At 30.1% G+C, this 17,252-nt stretch overlaps 1 protein-coding gene across 9 annotated transcripts in view; it reads left to right on the forward strand.

Moving 5' to 3' along the window:
• Positions 1 to 17,252, forward strand: part of LOC145294000 (metastasis-associated protein MTA1-like) — a 157,147-nt gene that overhangs the window by 63,441 nt on the left and 76,454 nt on the right. For all 9 annotated transcript variants that reach the window (XM_080140919.1, XM_080140916.1, XM_080140918.1 and 6 more), the window contains exons 4-9: positions 1,472 to 1,549; positions 1,745 to 1,938; positions 11,261 to 11,378; positions 12,321 to 12,429; positions 15,058 to 15,157; positions 15,395 to 15,583. In XM_080140919.1, coding sequence (XP_079997045.1) covers positions 1,472 to 1,549; positions 1,745 to 1,938; positions 11,261 to 11,378; positions 12,321 to 12,429; positions 15,058 to 15,157; positions 15,395 to 15,583 — 788 coding nt within the window. The remainder of the gene's footprint in view (positions 1 to 1,471; positions 1,550 to 1,744; positions 1,939 to 11,260; positions 11,379 to 12,320; positions 12,430 to 15,057; positions 15,158 to 15,394; positions 15,584 to 17,252) is intronic.

A 17,252-nucleotide genomic window follows, 5' to 3' on the forward strand; every position in this document is an offset into this window, starting at 1 on the left:
GATGGGGTGCTGGTTTTCCCCATCTTGTTGAAACAAACAAATATGCAGAAACTGGCTTGCAGCCAAAGTTAAGTGTGGTGTGATGTTTGACCTTGTTAAATTTACGCACCTGTGTCAACTTCACTTAATTTTTTAATCATTTAATTTCACTCATTCTCACTTCTCTGCCCTCTTAGTGTCACGGTAAGTTGTCGAGTTATCACCTTCTTTTCTGCCTTCACCTCAAGGCTTCGGTGTCTCAAACTTTTCTCAGCCGCATTAGACCGGATCGAAACCAGTATTATCTGAAAGAGTGATGCTTCAATTATTTTGTATAGAAATAAATGTTTATAATAAGGGAGAGTCGGAAAAAAATAATTGCTTTGTAAACGACTTTGAAAAGCATGCACGTCAGGCATTCTTTCTTGAATTGGTTTAAAGAATTTTAAAATGTTATTTCGCTGATACTGTCGTGGGGCAGTGGGTAACGAGGTCGGGTTGTAAGCTTTTAGTTTTCACGTTCAAGCCCATGTAATGGTGTTTTTAAGTTTTAACATTCAAACAGGGTGAAAAGTTTTTTATTTGCCATAACATTTTTCTTATTCCGAGGTTTACGTCATGTGATTGTTTTGTTTTTTTTCTTTTAAAACAAAAACTGATTTATTTTCAAGATCGCTTAAACTAGTTTTCACATACTTTTTTTTTTTTTTCGCTAATTATTTATTTTATTTTTTTATTTTTTTTTCGCATCTCTCTCCATCCTGGCTGTGTCTAATTTTTTTTTTTTCTGGGAGTTATTCAATATCCTTACTACACCACCTCTCTCCGCCTGGGCAATGCCAGGTACCCCCACTCTTCTGTTATTTAAATCTCAAAGGTCGCTTTGTGCATGTGTTTGCTAAAAACTTGACAGACACATCAAATGACAAAATTGATATTGTTAGAAAAATCGGTCTCGGCCGACAAATATCCAAAAATTTGCCAAAAACATTCATTCTTTCACCATCAAGTGGGCCATTTTTTTACAAGGAGGGGGTTACTTTTTTCGTCAACCTTTTTGCAAAGTCATCATATGCCTTGCAATGACTAGCCTTATTTTGAATGCCATCAACATCGTTTGTTATGGTAGGTGCGGCGACTAAGCCGTTCGCTTTTATTTCTTTCCCCCCCCCTCTTAACATTACAGGTTCAAGCCTGGCTAATGTGGCTAATTTTTTTTTTTTTTTTTTTTTTTTTTTTCACTCACATAGATACTCACTACATTTTTTTTTTTTTTTTTTTTTTTTTCACTCACATAGATACTCACTACATTTTTTTTTTTTTTTTTTTTTTTTTAGCGGTGTTTCCTGACTGGTGTATTATATATATATATATATATATATTAGTTATTAAAATATGTTTGTGAAAAAAGTTAGACTTTTAGAAGGGTACCATTTTTTCCCCTCAACTGATCCTGCTCTTTTTATTGACCTCCTTTTTCTTTTTCTTACAGAATTTCCATTCTCTGAAGCTTCTGAAGATTCTCCTCATGATCCTTCTGCACCAAGTACCCCTACCGCTACTTCTGCAGGTAAATGTTTTTAGATTTTCTTGACCGTAGAATTAGATATTTATGCAAAAAATTTCAACATTTTTACTCTAATCTTGTTTATTGATTGTTGGCAATTTTTATTTTGTTGCTAAACCATTCTATTTAATCTTTTCTTTAAAAAAAAAAAAAAAAATCTGTGATTGTTTAAATATGTTTTTAAATTTCCTATTTCAGTTGCATCATCAGTTGAAGAAGATTCCGAAGAAGTTAATGATGATATTACTGAAAAACAACGTCACCAGTTGAAACATCGGGAACTTTTCTTGTCAAGACAAGTTGAAACTTTACCAGCCACACACATCCGAGGCAAATGTGTCGTTACACTTCTAAATGAAACAGAATCTTTACTTTCTTATTTGAACAAAGAAGTAAGTAATTTTTCATTTTTAAACAAGTTGCATGCAAAAATATTATCTGTTACATATAACAAGGTTTCTTTAAAAAAAAAAATAATGAGGGTCATAATGACATATCAACATATTAAGTTTAATGTTTGTTTTACATACTGGCATATGTTAAACTGTTTTTAAAAATTATTAACCTATCTCTGACCAAGTCTTGGTTTATCCCTCTTATCACTTGTTTATCCCATCCTTCTCGCTTATATTTTCCTTGGCCTTCCCCGTGAACTGGCTTTGCTACTTCAACTGTTCTACATCTAACTTTGGAACTCTCATCTCATTGATTCTTTTAACATGTCCCTATCATCAAAGGCTCCTGTTCTCCATACATCTAAAACCTAGTGAAAATTGGTGTAAACCTCCAAAAGAAAAAAATTGTTTTATATATGTAAAGAATATAAGATGAACTCTTTTTATTTTATGTATTTTTTTTTCTCTTGGTTCTAACTCCTCAATTTAAGCTTGGCTTAAAAATAACTACCATTTATACTATAGGGTCTTAGTTATTTGATAGAATGGTTTTAAATGGGACTTTTTGGTCCCCCGACAAAAGGATTCACCTTTGTGTCCGTTCATCTGTCCACACTTTTCTCAATAACTGCGCTTTGGAATTTTTTGAAATTTTGCACAAACATTAAACATGAGTAAAAAAAAAAAAAAAAAAAGGTAACGGAATGGATTTTCCAGGAAAATTCCAGTTGGTCTGCCTAGGGGTGCCTTTCGTGTTAAAATGGCTAAAATTGACACTTGTGCTTATTTAAAAAATATGAGTTAGATTTTTATAAAACTTTCCGAAAAGTTGTAACTGATTTCTATATAATTTTGTTTGTCTATATGATATATGATAACTCTTGGATGTGCCCCATCGGCTCTTTTAAAAACACTCCATTTTTAGGACTATTTTACCATATTTGTCCAAAATTTTCTGTGTATGTCTATTTAGCAGTTTTGCATGGTGCTGAACTCAAATTTAAATATGTTACGCCTTGGGGGCTAAATTTGGGATGACTGGGTCAGTGATGGATTTGGTCTTCTTTTTTTTTTTCCTTCATGGTGCAGAATTCAAATTTACATATGTTATGGGCTAAAACTGCACCATTTGTTTAGTTTTACCAGGATTTAACGTCCTCTGGGGACTGGGCAGGGGGGCAATACTGAACTTAGTCATTTTTTTATGCCTAGTTCACTATGCACTCACAGGGACCCTGCATGCTTTGCTTGCTTTTTATTTGTTTTATTTAAGAACCTTATGAAAAAAAAACAATTGAAGTAAATAGAATCAAGACTACATTTCTATTTCATGAAAATTATAGACTTGAAACTAATCTAGATTGTTTTATTCTTGAAGTTTGTCACATTTTTAATTTCGTCACATCTTCTCAGAGTCCTATATTTCTTGTTTTCTCAAAATATATTTTACTACTAGCAGTTTTGCCCGGCTTTGCTCGGCCCCTATGTACTGTTCATAAGGTTATGTTCATATGTATATATTAAAAAGTGTGAAGATATAAGGTAATGCCTTTCTGTATAATAGTCTTCCTTAACTCCCAAAGAGAAAAGACAAACATTTTCACTTTTATAGATATATAAATAAATAGATAGATAGATTGGATGCAATATATAGTAATGATTTAAAAAGTATATGAAAAAAAAGACTCCTGTGCCACCACCGAGAATCGAAACCAAAATGTTCAGCTCATGATTTATTTTGCCTCTGTCAATGACTGGGTTATGAAAACATGTTTACTGCAAGGCTAAAAATGAAAACATGAACCAATAAATACTACTTTATGCATTCGTAATGCCGGCGTTCAACCTTCACTTGGCAATTTTTTTTTTTTTTTTTTTTTTTTTTTTTTAATTTTCACACTTTTGCGCCGATTTTTCCAGGCTAAAACCCAAATATAAAGTTTTGCATAGATTCAAATACCTTATATATGAAGTTTCATGTTTGTAGAGCAAAAACTCTAGGAGGAGTTTGGTAGACAAAATTCGTTAAACAAAAATATATACGGAAACAATTTTGTGTTTACTATAAACTTTTTTCGCAAATATTATGCAAGTAGAAATGTAGAATATCTGCATGAATATAATTACACGTAATAGTTAACTAAAGATGATTATCCCATTAGGAAACCAAAGCAAGTAATAGGGAATTAATTAAAATGAATGTTTAAAAGAATATGCAAATTAGCTAGATCTTTTGCTAGTGAATGCAATGCAACAACCCATATATAAGAAAATTGTATTTTCTTTTTAAATAAATAGAAAAGAGGGTTGCCTTTTTTCTGTTCTTGGCCTTCAGGCCGAGATCAAAGTGTAGTATTAGCATTACAAGCGTATGCTGTATTTTCGTGGACATCGGCAATATTACATACCTAATGTGCTTCAACAAGTCATATCTTTTTTATTTGTTAGTCAGTTTTTAAAAGAATTATATTCATGAAAAGAGAATAGAATAAGCATTCCAATGATAATTTATTTTTCTTTTATGCGTTCAATGTTTTCATGCTCGAAGTTAAAAATGAAAAATTGGTTAAAAAAATGACAACAAAAAGGGAAACACTTTTTTCAATGTTTTCATTTTATACGTTACGTTTGGAGACACATGCGCGGGGTTAAATTTGATTGGATATGGCTGAAATTTTACAGGCTATATAAACAAAGAAGTCCATCTTTACTGGTGTTTGATTTTTATTTTTATGACGATAGGAAGCAAAGTTACGACCGAGCAAAGTTGACGAAGAATATTTCAAAATTGATGAGATAAATCTGACTGAGATAAATCTGCATATATCATCCATTTTCATATAAATAATAGTTTCAGAATTATTTTCATGTATATGTGAATATTTGATAATTATTAATTGCGCGGAATTTTACTTCAAATGTTATCTTTTATAGAAATCAAATTCGCTTACGGAAAAACGATTGCTAAGCGCGTCATGCGCTGAGCTGACTAAAAAAAAAATAGTTTCTGCTTTCGTCTTACTAGACTAGTCATTTTTTATTCTGAGTTCGTCAATTTAAAAAAATTATTTTCAAGTTTTTCAAATTTGATTTCCAAACAATACTATTTTGTTGTTTTTAACATTTTCAGTACACGTGCACTAAAAGCATTAAAAAACAACAAAATGTACTAAGTACATGCGTTTAACTACTTATTTGTACTTAAGGGAGAATTGTGTTTTTTAGTGGTCAAAAAAACAAAAGCATAACAAATAAAAGGTACTTGTGCACTTATACTACCATGCTGAAATAATGTTATTATTTAGAAACCCATTCTTTAACATGGGGAAGGACGGGTGTTTTTTGTTAACTATTCTGTACTTTTACTTAACAATTAAATAAAAAAAAGATATCGTGAAACTTGAATTTATTTTTAATTCATTGTCAAGATTATTTTTTCGAATCTGTAAAACAAACACGTTTTTGTTTTGTTTTTTTTAAATGAGGATATCTAAATAATAATAATAATAATTCAAATAACTAGGCGGTTCGATAAAGAATTTCATTGTGATGGATTTTGTAAATTTTTACCTTGTTTCCACCTTAACATTTTTCTTTAAAATGACTACCTTTATAGGTTTTCGAGTATACTGAAAACGAATATCGCATTTAAATTTTCCGCAAATAAGTAGCTTTCCGGATATTAAGCAATGTCATTTCTTACGTTGTTGCTGGTGGCCATCTTGGTATGCGCGTTTCTGCATAGTTTCTTGGGGTTGCGCTTGTGCGTATCAAGATGGCCACCAGCGATAAAATAAGAAATGACATTGCTTAATATCCTTATTTATTTGCAGAAATTTAAATGCGATATTCGTTTTCAGCATACCTTAAAACCTATAGAAGTAATTTTAAATGTTAAGGTAGAAACAAGGTAAAAAAAATTAGTTTTATTTCTTTGTTTACATAATTGAATTTTCAGTAAAACAGCAGAATAGAAATGACAAAAATTACCATCAACTGGTGAATATATAGTTGTTGCTTATCAGGATTCCTGGTATCCTGGCACTGTAAAAGTTACATAGAGGATTCATGTAAAGTACGATTTAGGGTTGCATCGCAGAAAATAGGGGTATATTTTGTGCCAGATAGAGGATTAACAAAATTAACAATTGGACTGGTCCCAAAATGCATAAATTCTGGTCGACTATGGGAATTTCCATCTTTTACAGAAATCCAAAATCTATATGAAAATTTTTCTTTGATATATTTCTGAGATTAATTCATATCTACTCCATTTTTTTTCTTTGAAGGGAGTAGTAAATACCGGTCATGAATGCTCTTTAGGCATTCAATAGCTACACCCAAGATATAGCTCTCCTTTGGTGAGGAGGCAGGAAAATGCCTATTCACAATAAAGCTATATTTAAATACTTCTATAATACTTAACTTTGTTCATAGACACCCACTGTATGATACCATGCGCCAGTTTTAAAAAAATTGAAATTTGTACATCTGAATTTATAATTCATGGCTTATGATAAAGAGATACATTAGATTTGACTGCATAATCAGAAAGAGCACACAATTTTACATAAGACTGCCAAATTTCATGAGAATAACTTGAAAAATAAATAAATGGTGTCAAAATTACCGAATTTCTTGAAATGTTGAGGTCCGTAATGCAGCCCACTTTTTCTACAGAAAAACGTCCACGGAAAAGCATAAATTTTGGCACTTAAAATTCTCATAACTTTTAAACTACTGATGGTATTGGCATAATTCAAATGGTTTTGAGCATCTTTTACATAGCTCTTTTTCATGCAAGTTGATAAAATAACAATTATCTAAAAAGAAAAAATCAACTTGTAATGCTAGTAGTATCTGTTCTGCAGATGCTGCACTTAAGGTAATGTGTCCTGGTCAATGGAGGGGAAACCCTCTATACTGGGACAAATTACTATTTTTGGTCCCAACCAGAGTGCCCCTTTTGCCTTTTTTGGGGGGAGCTAGTTTAACCCCACGTTAAAAACGACCTCATGTCACATTTTGCGGGACATTTTTGGTGGGAAAGCAAATAAATTCTAATAGAAAAGAGGGTTTTTAATATGAATATCAATACACACAAAAGAAAAACGAATTTATAGGAGTATAGATAAGGTTTTTCACACTCAACCCAAGTAGCCTGATTTCTGGAGTTTTCACTGCTATATCAAAAATGTTTGCAATATGATTTGAAACTAAAAATTAAAATGTGTCAATTTCACTTAAAAAAAACTTGTGAATATTAGATGAGATTTTTGAGTCAACAAATAAGACATTAGATCTGTAGTTAATGGTGACGGAGATTCAAGGTAACTAACACACTGATTGATGCATCAGTTCTGTGTAGCCATTCTGATGTTTTAATGAAGATTAAACAAGCTTATCTGAATACAGATACTCACATCCAACGCATGCCAGCATATAAAACAAACGTTAAACCAGATATGATGGGAATTAATTTAACTCTGTATAAATTATTTTTTTGATATTTATGAATACTCAACTTGTGCTCATCATCAGGTAAAAGCATTTCAAGAACTGTACAGCTTCAATTCAGTTTTCTTGTTTGTCTTTGATTCTTTTAAGAATTTTTTTTTTTTTTTTTTAATTCAGAAATTTGAAATATAACTTCTGAAAAAATTGAGCCAAAATTACTTTTGGCAAAATACATTTATACAAATTGATTAATAATTCCTGAGTGTGCAGTAAGAAAATAAATGATTTCTTAAAGCAAAATAAACTTGAAATAGGAATTATTCTAATTGACAACATTCAATTTCGATCAAAACTTCAATAGGGAAAATATTTACGATAGTTAACAGGTGCTCGAACTATTTTTGATTGAGTGTAACAATTGGAGTATATCAATTCAGCAAAGTGTCTGTTTTCTTCCTGAAAAGTGTAAAAGTAAAGAAAACCTAATCTTAAACTAAAACAATGTTTTTAAAAATATTTAGTTTGATTTTGCTTTTTTTTTTTTTGCTTTTTTTTTTTTTTCATACTATTTTGCTAATTGAAAAAATTTTATGATCACAAAAAATCTTTCAAAATAAAGTGTTAGAAGAATTAGAAAACAAAGTTTCAAAGTTAAAACTTTAAAACTTTGTTCATAAATCTTTCATCATGGTCACTGTTTTAAGGCGTTAACTGTAAAAAAATGAATCCTAGAAGTGTTTTTTTTTGTTGTTTTCTTTTCCAACTCCTTAAGTAATAGAATGATTAACTTATAGAGTTGACATTATCACCTTTCTTTATGAACAGACTTCTTCCTATTAAATTTAATTTGCAATTGCTCCCACCAGTCCAAAATGATGCCTTTTATAATCCACACAGGTGGATAATATAAATTAAAAGCCATGTTCATTGTAGTTTTAAAATTGCATGTGTTCACTCAATTTTTAACAGCTTCACTTGAGTTAGCTAATTGAATTAATAAAATGTAAGACTAGTAAAATTAAAAATGTTTAAAAAAAGAAGAAAAAACATTTAAATGTATGAATTGAATGAGACTATTTTAGTAATGGTGTAGTAGGAATATTACTTTAAATCCTTAACATTTTGTATATGTTTTTTAATTTCATTAGGTAAATTGAAAATGTTGATCGTAACTGTTTTTAATTTAAAGATGGTGAAGAACTTTTAAAACAACAAAAAAAGGATGGATGTTCTTTTAGTGTTTTATGTACATACTCATCACAAAACAAAGGTGTAATTCCAAAAAATCACGTACATTGATCAAGTAGTTTTTTTAGTTAAGAAAATCAAAATTTACAATTTTTAGCGATTCTTAAGATGAAACAAAATTTCTGTAGTCTAATTAAATGGCTGCCCTTGAATTTTAAATCAAAATGGTGGCTCCCAGATCCCATCTTGCTTCTTCATAAAATTTGATTTAAAATAAGCACCAAATAGTTTTATCAAAACTTACACATGAATGTGCTTATTTTGAAAAATATTTTAACTTCATTAAAAACACATTTTCTCATAAAGAAAATCATTAACTCAAACTTGTAGTCTTATTCTTTTTCTCCTACCATCACTGCCTTCAGCAATGTGATTACCCCAATGGTCACTTGACCAGTGATAAATCCCTAATCAAACCAATAATTGAATATGTTAGTGACAGTATAAACATGAGCGACAACCACAAGAATATGGACTGACAATCAAGTCCTGGCCATTTGTTGCAACCAACTTGCTTTAGTGTAACAAAACTTTAAACTGTAAACTTGCCTTTGCAACCTGATCCAGTAGTCAAGGTTAAAAAGTCAACCATGACAACTCTCAAAATGTCTTTGTTAGGGCTTGTCTAAAGAAAGTATTTAAGTACTTGACCCTAAAATTATATGCTAGTGTCGTGTTGCAGATCCCCTTTAGGTAGTTCTTTTAAGGGATTATGCCCAACCACTGCTTGAACCAGTTTATCTTGAGTGCTTTTTCATCTTGACCCTATTTAGGGCGAGGCACTGGTTATAAAATGTCTAATCTTAGTTTTTGAACTAATCTGCCGCTTCTGATAACCACCTTAACTAAAGCTAGCTGGATAAAGATTTCTACCTTTTGTTCCGAAAGTCCCTTATCACAAACAAGGAAGTATTCACCTTTCAGTATCAAGCTAGTTTTGACTTATTGCGTCACTGTGACAGTCATAACCAATTTAGTCTGATTGCCCTAACCAGTGAAACATAGGACATTTGTTATCTCTTCTAATTAGCATTCTATCAAAATAAATATTTGAACAAGAAGTAATGCTATTTATGTTCACATCTTCTGCTCCAGATGATCAAAAAAAAATATACTAATAAATTGTAGCCATCAAGTCCAGCAGACTGCTCTCACACCTATCAGAACTCTTTAGTTCCTTCAACCATATCTTATCTTAGGATGCTAATCCCTCATGAAGGCTATGCATTGGGCCTGTGGTGATCACCTTCAATTACCGAATAAAAGTGAAATATTGAACTCTTTCTTTTTCCCACAATTTTCCATCTCTATTAATTTACTTGGAGTTTAATTTGGGCAATGTAGTTTTAAATTATATTTAAAAAAAAAAAAAAAAAAAATGTGATGGAAAAAATATTATCCACCATGTAAATTAATCAAGTAGTTTTATTTTTAAATAAGAAAATCAAAATTTGTGACTAAACGAATAGCAACAATATCGCAACACGATCTGAGGGAGATAATTTCAAAAAGTTAAAACTTGATATTTTATAAAGCCATTCTTAACATAGACATTGGTAAAACTCAAATTTGCTTAAAAATGATTTTCTTTAAAATAAAACTACTTGATTAATTTATGATTTTTGGAATATATTTTCTTTCCGTCACAGGTGCATCATACACATTCTTCTTTATTTTTGTTTTTTAATATAGGAGGAATTCTAGACAAGCACCGATGAAAATAGTAACTTGTTATTCAATGAATTGTATAAAATGTCTAGTGCTTGGACATTCAATATGCAAAAGATGTTTACTTGCTCTTAATAGACAAATGAATATTTATAAACTGTATATAGATTTTATTTGATTCTCATCTTAGAAATCCATTCTCTTCATTTAACTTGACAACCTAGCACTTTTCTATAGGATTAACTTATTTAGAATTAAACCCTTCTTCTTCAAAAAAAAAAAAATGCAGATAAATCTTTTTTAGAAAAGCTTTATGATGTAAGAAGTTAAAGTAGTGTGTCTTTTTTATTAAGAAAATCAAATTTTATGATAAGCAAAAAGGGACTCACGTCGCCATCTTGAAAAAAAAATAAGCAGATAAGTCCACAATAATTCAAACTTGCAAGATCCACCTTGTAATCCTAATTATTTCACATCAATCGTTAAAAATCAAATTTTGATTTTCTTAGTTTAAAAAAAACGAACTATTTGATTTGGAAATGACATTTTTGTTTCGTGATATCAAATATTTTTCTGCAATTTAGTTTTAAATAATTCTAAATTAGCACCGGATAAATCATCACTATAGCATGACTGTATATTCACAGCAAATAATTGAACAAGGACGGATTCATTCTTAAGAGACAACCATTCAGTCTGCATTGATGAAAAGAATGACAGATTGGTGGACATGTTTTGAAGCATTCAAAAACTTGAAATGATAAATTTGTACATGTACATTATTTGAAAACATGAAAGGGATGTGAACACCTTGATGTACCAACTTCCCACGAATGTTAAATGATCATTTCTTGGACAATCTCAATTATAATTTCTGTGCGCATTGTATAAAAATTAAATCTATAAGCTGGATTACACAAATTGATTCTTTTGTTTTTCTTTTCAGGATACATTTTTTTATTCATTAGTATATGATCCACAACAGAAAACGTTGTTGGCTGACAAAGGAGAGATTAGAGTTGGTTCAAAGTTCCAAGCAGAAATCACACCTTTAATGAAAGAAGGTAACGATTCAATTTTTTATGAGAATAATTGATTCATTTATCCAATGTCACATTTACACTACTCCAGGATTTATGTAATAAGTCAAAAACAAAAAAAACAACAAAAAAATGGATTTTCGGGGATTGGGCTAGACTTTGGAATTGGCGAGTTCAAATCCTGTCAGTTTTATTGTCATTTATGCATGAATACTGTTGGGAAAAGTATGGCCTTGTGTAAAATTAGTATTGTGTTTCAACATTAAATAAAATAGGGCTGATTTGTCATTGGGCAAAAAAAATTTAATTACTTATAACTTTGTTGACTTTATTTCTTTAATTTAGATTAAACTTTTTATATAAGAAAAATGTATAACTTATAATTTGATAGAATCTTAAACAATCAATTTGTATTCTTATAACCCATTGATTTATTAATTTTTCTAGTTTATAAAATATACTCGGTTTATATCTACTTTAATGAGGTCTGTTTTTTTTTTGTATGCCAGGATTGAATATATATGCTTTTAGAATACTTTTCTTTAAACAGATAACTAGAACCTGTTTCTATGTCAACTATTATTCTTTTATTCCTCAAAAGTATGGATTAATCCCTCTTTACTTAGCTAGTAGTTGCTTCTGACCAAATGATCCCTAAAGAGCCTCAAAGTCCCATGTGTATTACTAAAGTTTACTCCACAATCTGGTAATTCAATTTAAAATGTCACATGATCAAAATAGCCAATGTGCACTTCCCATCTTATGGAATCCTAGTTGACTTTAAAGGTCATATAACATGTCAATCATAGCTAATGGCTGATTGCAGTTGAAAAATCATATTTATATTTGAAAGCAATCCAACATTACAGCATTATTATATTTTTCTTACTGAAATGAATTTAGGAATTATGAATTTTATTTACATATTTCTTTTTTTAATTTAATTTTCTCTTCTCATTCTTTCAGGTGAAGAAGATGGGAGAAACTTAGAAGAAATGGAACAGTTAATATGGCTCCCTGGTCCAAATAACACCTTAACACCAAAGGAAATTGACCAGTTTTTAATATTAGCAAGGTAACATTTTTTGAAATTTTTAAATAAAAAAATTAAAAACCTTATTTAATTTTGCATTATTTCTCTATTGATCTTTCAGTTTTTTAAAATAAAGAATGGTTTGAAAGTTTAGGTTATAATCTCAAATTGTATACGATCATCAATTACTTGGATCTGCTAAGTTTGTATGGTCTTAATTTAAAAAAAACATTAGAATTCATCTTTCTATCTTCAAATATTTATAATTGTCTGATGTGGGGAAAAAAGAGGTTAAAATTTAATGTACTCTGTGCTATATTTTTATCTGCCATGAAGTTAAAAATAACATTTTTAAAAAACTGTATGATTTTGTTATTAAAAATGACAAAAAATGCTTATTGATAGCTGTAAAATGGCAAATTGATTTAATGAATAAAATTATTTTCAATCTTAATTTAAACGTTTAGATCTTTTAATATTTTTCAGATATTGTTTAATTTTACTTTTGTTTTAAAGGAAATATATTTTTAAAAAAATATATATATTTTTTACATTCTAATATATTTCAATTAATCTCTATATAAATAAAATGAACTCATTTTTTCCCGTCTGATTTTGACATTAATAGGATTAAAAATCAAGATATTTCATGCAAATATAATATGCACAAACGGCAGAACAATATCTGAGGTGTGTTATAGGCTTATTATTTCTCAAATTCCTCGATAATCTTAGATTTCTATACTTTTTCTGCTGAGAAGTCACGGCCAAAATCGGTTAAGATCAATGGAAGTTGTAAAATATTTTCTCTCTAATAAATTCCTCCTCCCCCTGCCACCACTTAACACCGTTTGGGGATCGTTCACAAGGAACAGTTGAGAAGAGAACACCGGTTTGGCTTCGTAGTTCTTTCATGTGAAGTTATTTAAAATCACTAAACTAAGCTGCAGTGCTCTGTGGCGTAGTGGTTAGCGTGCTGGACAATTCACATTATATTTTCACGTTCGCGCCGACCTACCGTAGTCGTTTTTTTTTTTTTTTTTTTCCTAAACAACTGGAATAGACTTTTCTTGGTGGCCGAACTGTTAACGTTGCAGATGTTTGTTTTTTTTTTTTTCACACTTTATTTTCCTACTTTTACTCATGACTCCGGGTTTGATCCTTCCTACTTACCTACCATAACATTTTTTAAAACTCCCCCCACGTCCCGGAAACAAACACTCGGGCAACGCCGGGTACCCCCGCTAGTTTATAAATAATTGTCCTAGTGATTATTAACATCAATTTCTCTTAACGTAAATATGGCTTCATTTTTATGATGGACTCTCATCGATTTTGGCGTATGAGCTTCTGCCACAACAACTAAGTTGCTCAAAATCCATACAGATGATTTGTTTATAGTGGTGAAGCCTTTGTGTAGAACCAGCCATTTTTTTGGTATTCATGCTAACCTTTGTCGGTGCAGATGACTGCTATAGGACAGGGTATACAGTAGAACGCAGGTTTTTACATCAATTTCCTTCTAGATGCGTGTCTTAACGAAAACTGGGGGTGCATCTCCCAAATATCACCCTGGAAATTTCTACAACTCGGCGCTGTACATACAACACCTAGCCTTCCCAAATGGTCATCCATCTGATACTGGCCAGGCTCAACATTGCTTAACTTCGGTGATCTAGTGAGAACCGGTTTGTCAACATGATTTTGTTGTGTGTGTGTATATATATATATATATATATATATATATATATACATATACATACACACACACGCACACGATAAAATAAATCCAATGGCATGAGTTAAATTGGAAAAGCAGGAGGCCTAAAACTCAACATTTTGTTCAGCTGAGCTTTTTCAAGTTTTTTACCATCTTTAGCTTTTCTCTCTTGAAAAAGCCGGCATGACAAGTGGACAAAACATTGAGTTTAAGTTTTCTTTTCCATTTTAACTAATGTGTAAGAAGAATAGATAATCTCTCATTCATGGCTTTATTTTAATTTCTGCAAAAAATAATTTTTGAGGTGTTGGAAATTTGATTTTCACGCATATACTAAATTCGCTTTAAAATTGCAATTCATGAAAATTTACACAAAACACTTGAAGAATTATTTATTAGTAAAAATTCAAATATTTGGAATATTTTATGAAATTCTGGCAAATTTTTAGTTTTTGTGTAATTGCTGTTGGATAATGACAGCTAAAATTGAAATGAAAAATGTTTCTTTTTGTAAAGTTAATGTAATCAAACATTTGATAAATTATAAACTTTCTGATTTTATAAAAAGTTAAAAATGTTTAAGTTTTATTTTGTAATTTTGCTTTTTTTTGTTTGCTTTTTTTGTTTGCTTTTTTTTGGTTTTTTGTTTTGTTTTTTGTTTTTTTAGTTTTTCTTTTAGTCTTTTTAGTTTTGCTTTATTTTTAATTTTACTTTTTTTTTTTTTTTTTTTTTTTTTTTTTACTTTTGTGACAGTTATATTTAAACTTCCCCCTTCTAAGATCATTTGTTCTGACGTTATTAGTAAATTATCAATTTGTATAGTAAATATTAGACATACTTTTGTTAGTGGCCAAAAAGTCTTTTTCGTGACTATTCTAAATATTTCATTGAATAAAAATTTTGCTTCATTTATTTATTTTTCTCTTATGACTATTGTTTATCCTTTTTAGGTCTGTGGGAACATTCGCCCGTGCTCTGGATTGTACAAGTACAGTGAGGCAGCCAAGTCTTCACATGAGTGCTGCAGCTGCATCTCGAGATGTCACATTGGTAATTAGTTTCTCTACACTTGAATATGTTAAATTAGATGGTTTCCTTACATCGCATTTTTATCTTTACATGTTTATTTTTATTAGCTTTACTATTTTATCTTTATATTAAATATTTATACTTCATTTATATCGAATAGAAATCCTCATTACTTTATTTTTACATTTGATATAAGACATCAGATTAATAAATTCCTGTTTAAAATAAATTGTAAAATTCAAATTTCTTCATTTTCAGTTTCATGCCATGGATACATTACACAAGAGTGTATATGACATTGCCAAAGCTGTGACTAGTTTGGTACCTCAAGGAGGACCAGTACTTTGTCGTGACGAGATGGAAGAATGGTCGGCCTCTGAGGCTAATCTCTTTGAAGAAGCGTTAGATAAATATGGCAAAGATTTTAATGACATAAGACAAGATTTTGTAAGTATAAGTTGTTTTCCTATCATTTTGATTTAGAAAGAAAACAAATTTTTTAAATATTGAGTTTCTATCCTACTATCTGATCTATAAAATCTAAAACTCGAGTTTAAATATCTACACATTGGGTGAAATCTTTAATGTTGGATATAATTTATACTAACTTGTAAAAAAAAAAAAAAAAAAAAATTCACTTAAAAAAAAAATTTATTTAAATATATAAAATTAGAATATACCTGTCAGTCACCTTGGATTTATAAAAAAAAAAAAAAAAAAAAAAAAAAGTCACATAAGGTGAATGAATCCACTTATGAGGCAGCAATCATATAGGATATAAAAATATTTGCGTAGTGCTGCACAATAGACTGCCCTTGAGTTTTTGCATGTGAACGGATGTAGGTTGTGCCATTAGATTCTCTTCTCTTATACAATAAGTGTTGCTGAGATATGTCTATTCTCACCAGCAATTTAAACATTTACCTTCCTGGTGCTATCAGATAAGGCTGTCTGAAAATACTGACTTCCTGGCTTAAAATTCACTAGACATTGATGCTTTTTTCCCCAACTCCCTTTGCAAAACTCAATCATGTTCTGTAAAGTGAAAAACAAATTTCCTCCATAAAACAACCAAACTAAGCACAATTAATAAATATTTAATGATATAAAAAAAACTTGAAGCATAAAAACTTTTGCCAAAATTACTGGATTTGGCATTAAAAAGTCTGAAAAGGGTTGATATGCTGTAAAACGAAATCATCAAATTAAATCAAATTGCCCTTTTTGTTTTTGTTTTCCATGCATTCTGCCTCCACATAATTTCATTTTATGATATATTTTGTATTTTACCCTTATATATTAGGTTGGTGCAAAATCAAAGAACATTATTTTTGCACCAACCTAATATATATATATATATATATATATATATATATATATATATATATATATACACACACACACACATACTGTCGTCACACAAACTGATGGAATAAAAATTCTTGCAAGGAAGGAAAGATCCATAAATTCTGGAAATTCAAACATGCAGATGATGTCCGAGGAAATACATTCTCACAATAAACAGATACCCCTTCAATCGCATGCAAAAAACATTCCACAACTCTATTTTGTATTTAATTGAACATGATAGCAATTTTTCTATTTTTATTATTATAACTTAAAAAAAGTACAAACATTTAATTATAAATATTTATATGCTTTTAATATATAAATAATTTATTATATAATTACATACTTTTTATTTCAATAATTTTTTCCCCATATTACCACAATTAAGCTCAATAAAAAGGAATTCACACTTTCAGAGCATATATATCGGAATTAAACATACAAAACCAAAAATTCATTTATGTCACACTCATTTTATTAGTAATGTAATTCATCTTATATATATACTAGCATTTCAGCCCGGTGTTGCCCAGGTGTTTGGATGTGTCTTAACAAAAAAAAAAAACACAAAAAAAAATGTTAGTAGGAAGGCAGGCTCGAACCCATACTGCGAAGGAGGAAAAGAACAGAGTAAAAATCTGACGTCAATGTTGTTACGACCACCGCCAAACCGGAAGCGATATTTTTTAAAATTTAGGCTACACAATGTAAAGGAGAGGGTAACTTTAAAAAATGTCGGCAAAATACTACTACTTTTAAATATTTC

The sequence above is a fragment of the Euprymna scolopes genome, chromosome 15 (assembly GCF_053919585.1).
Source record: "Euprymna scolopes isolate OS-2025 chromosome 15, ASM5391958v1, whole genome shotgun sequence".
NCBI lineage: Eukaryota > Metazoa > Mollusca > Cephalopoda > Sepiida > Sepiolidae > Euprymna > Euprymna scolopes.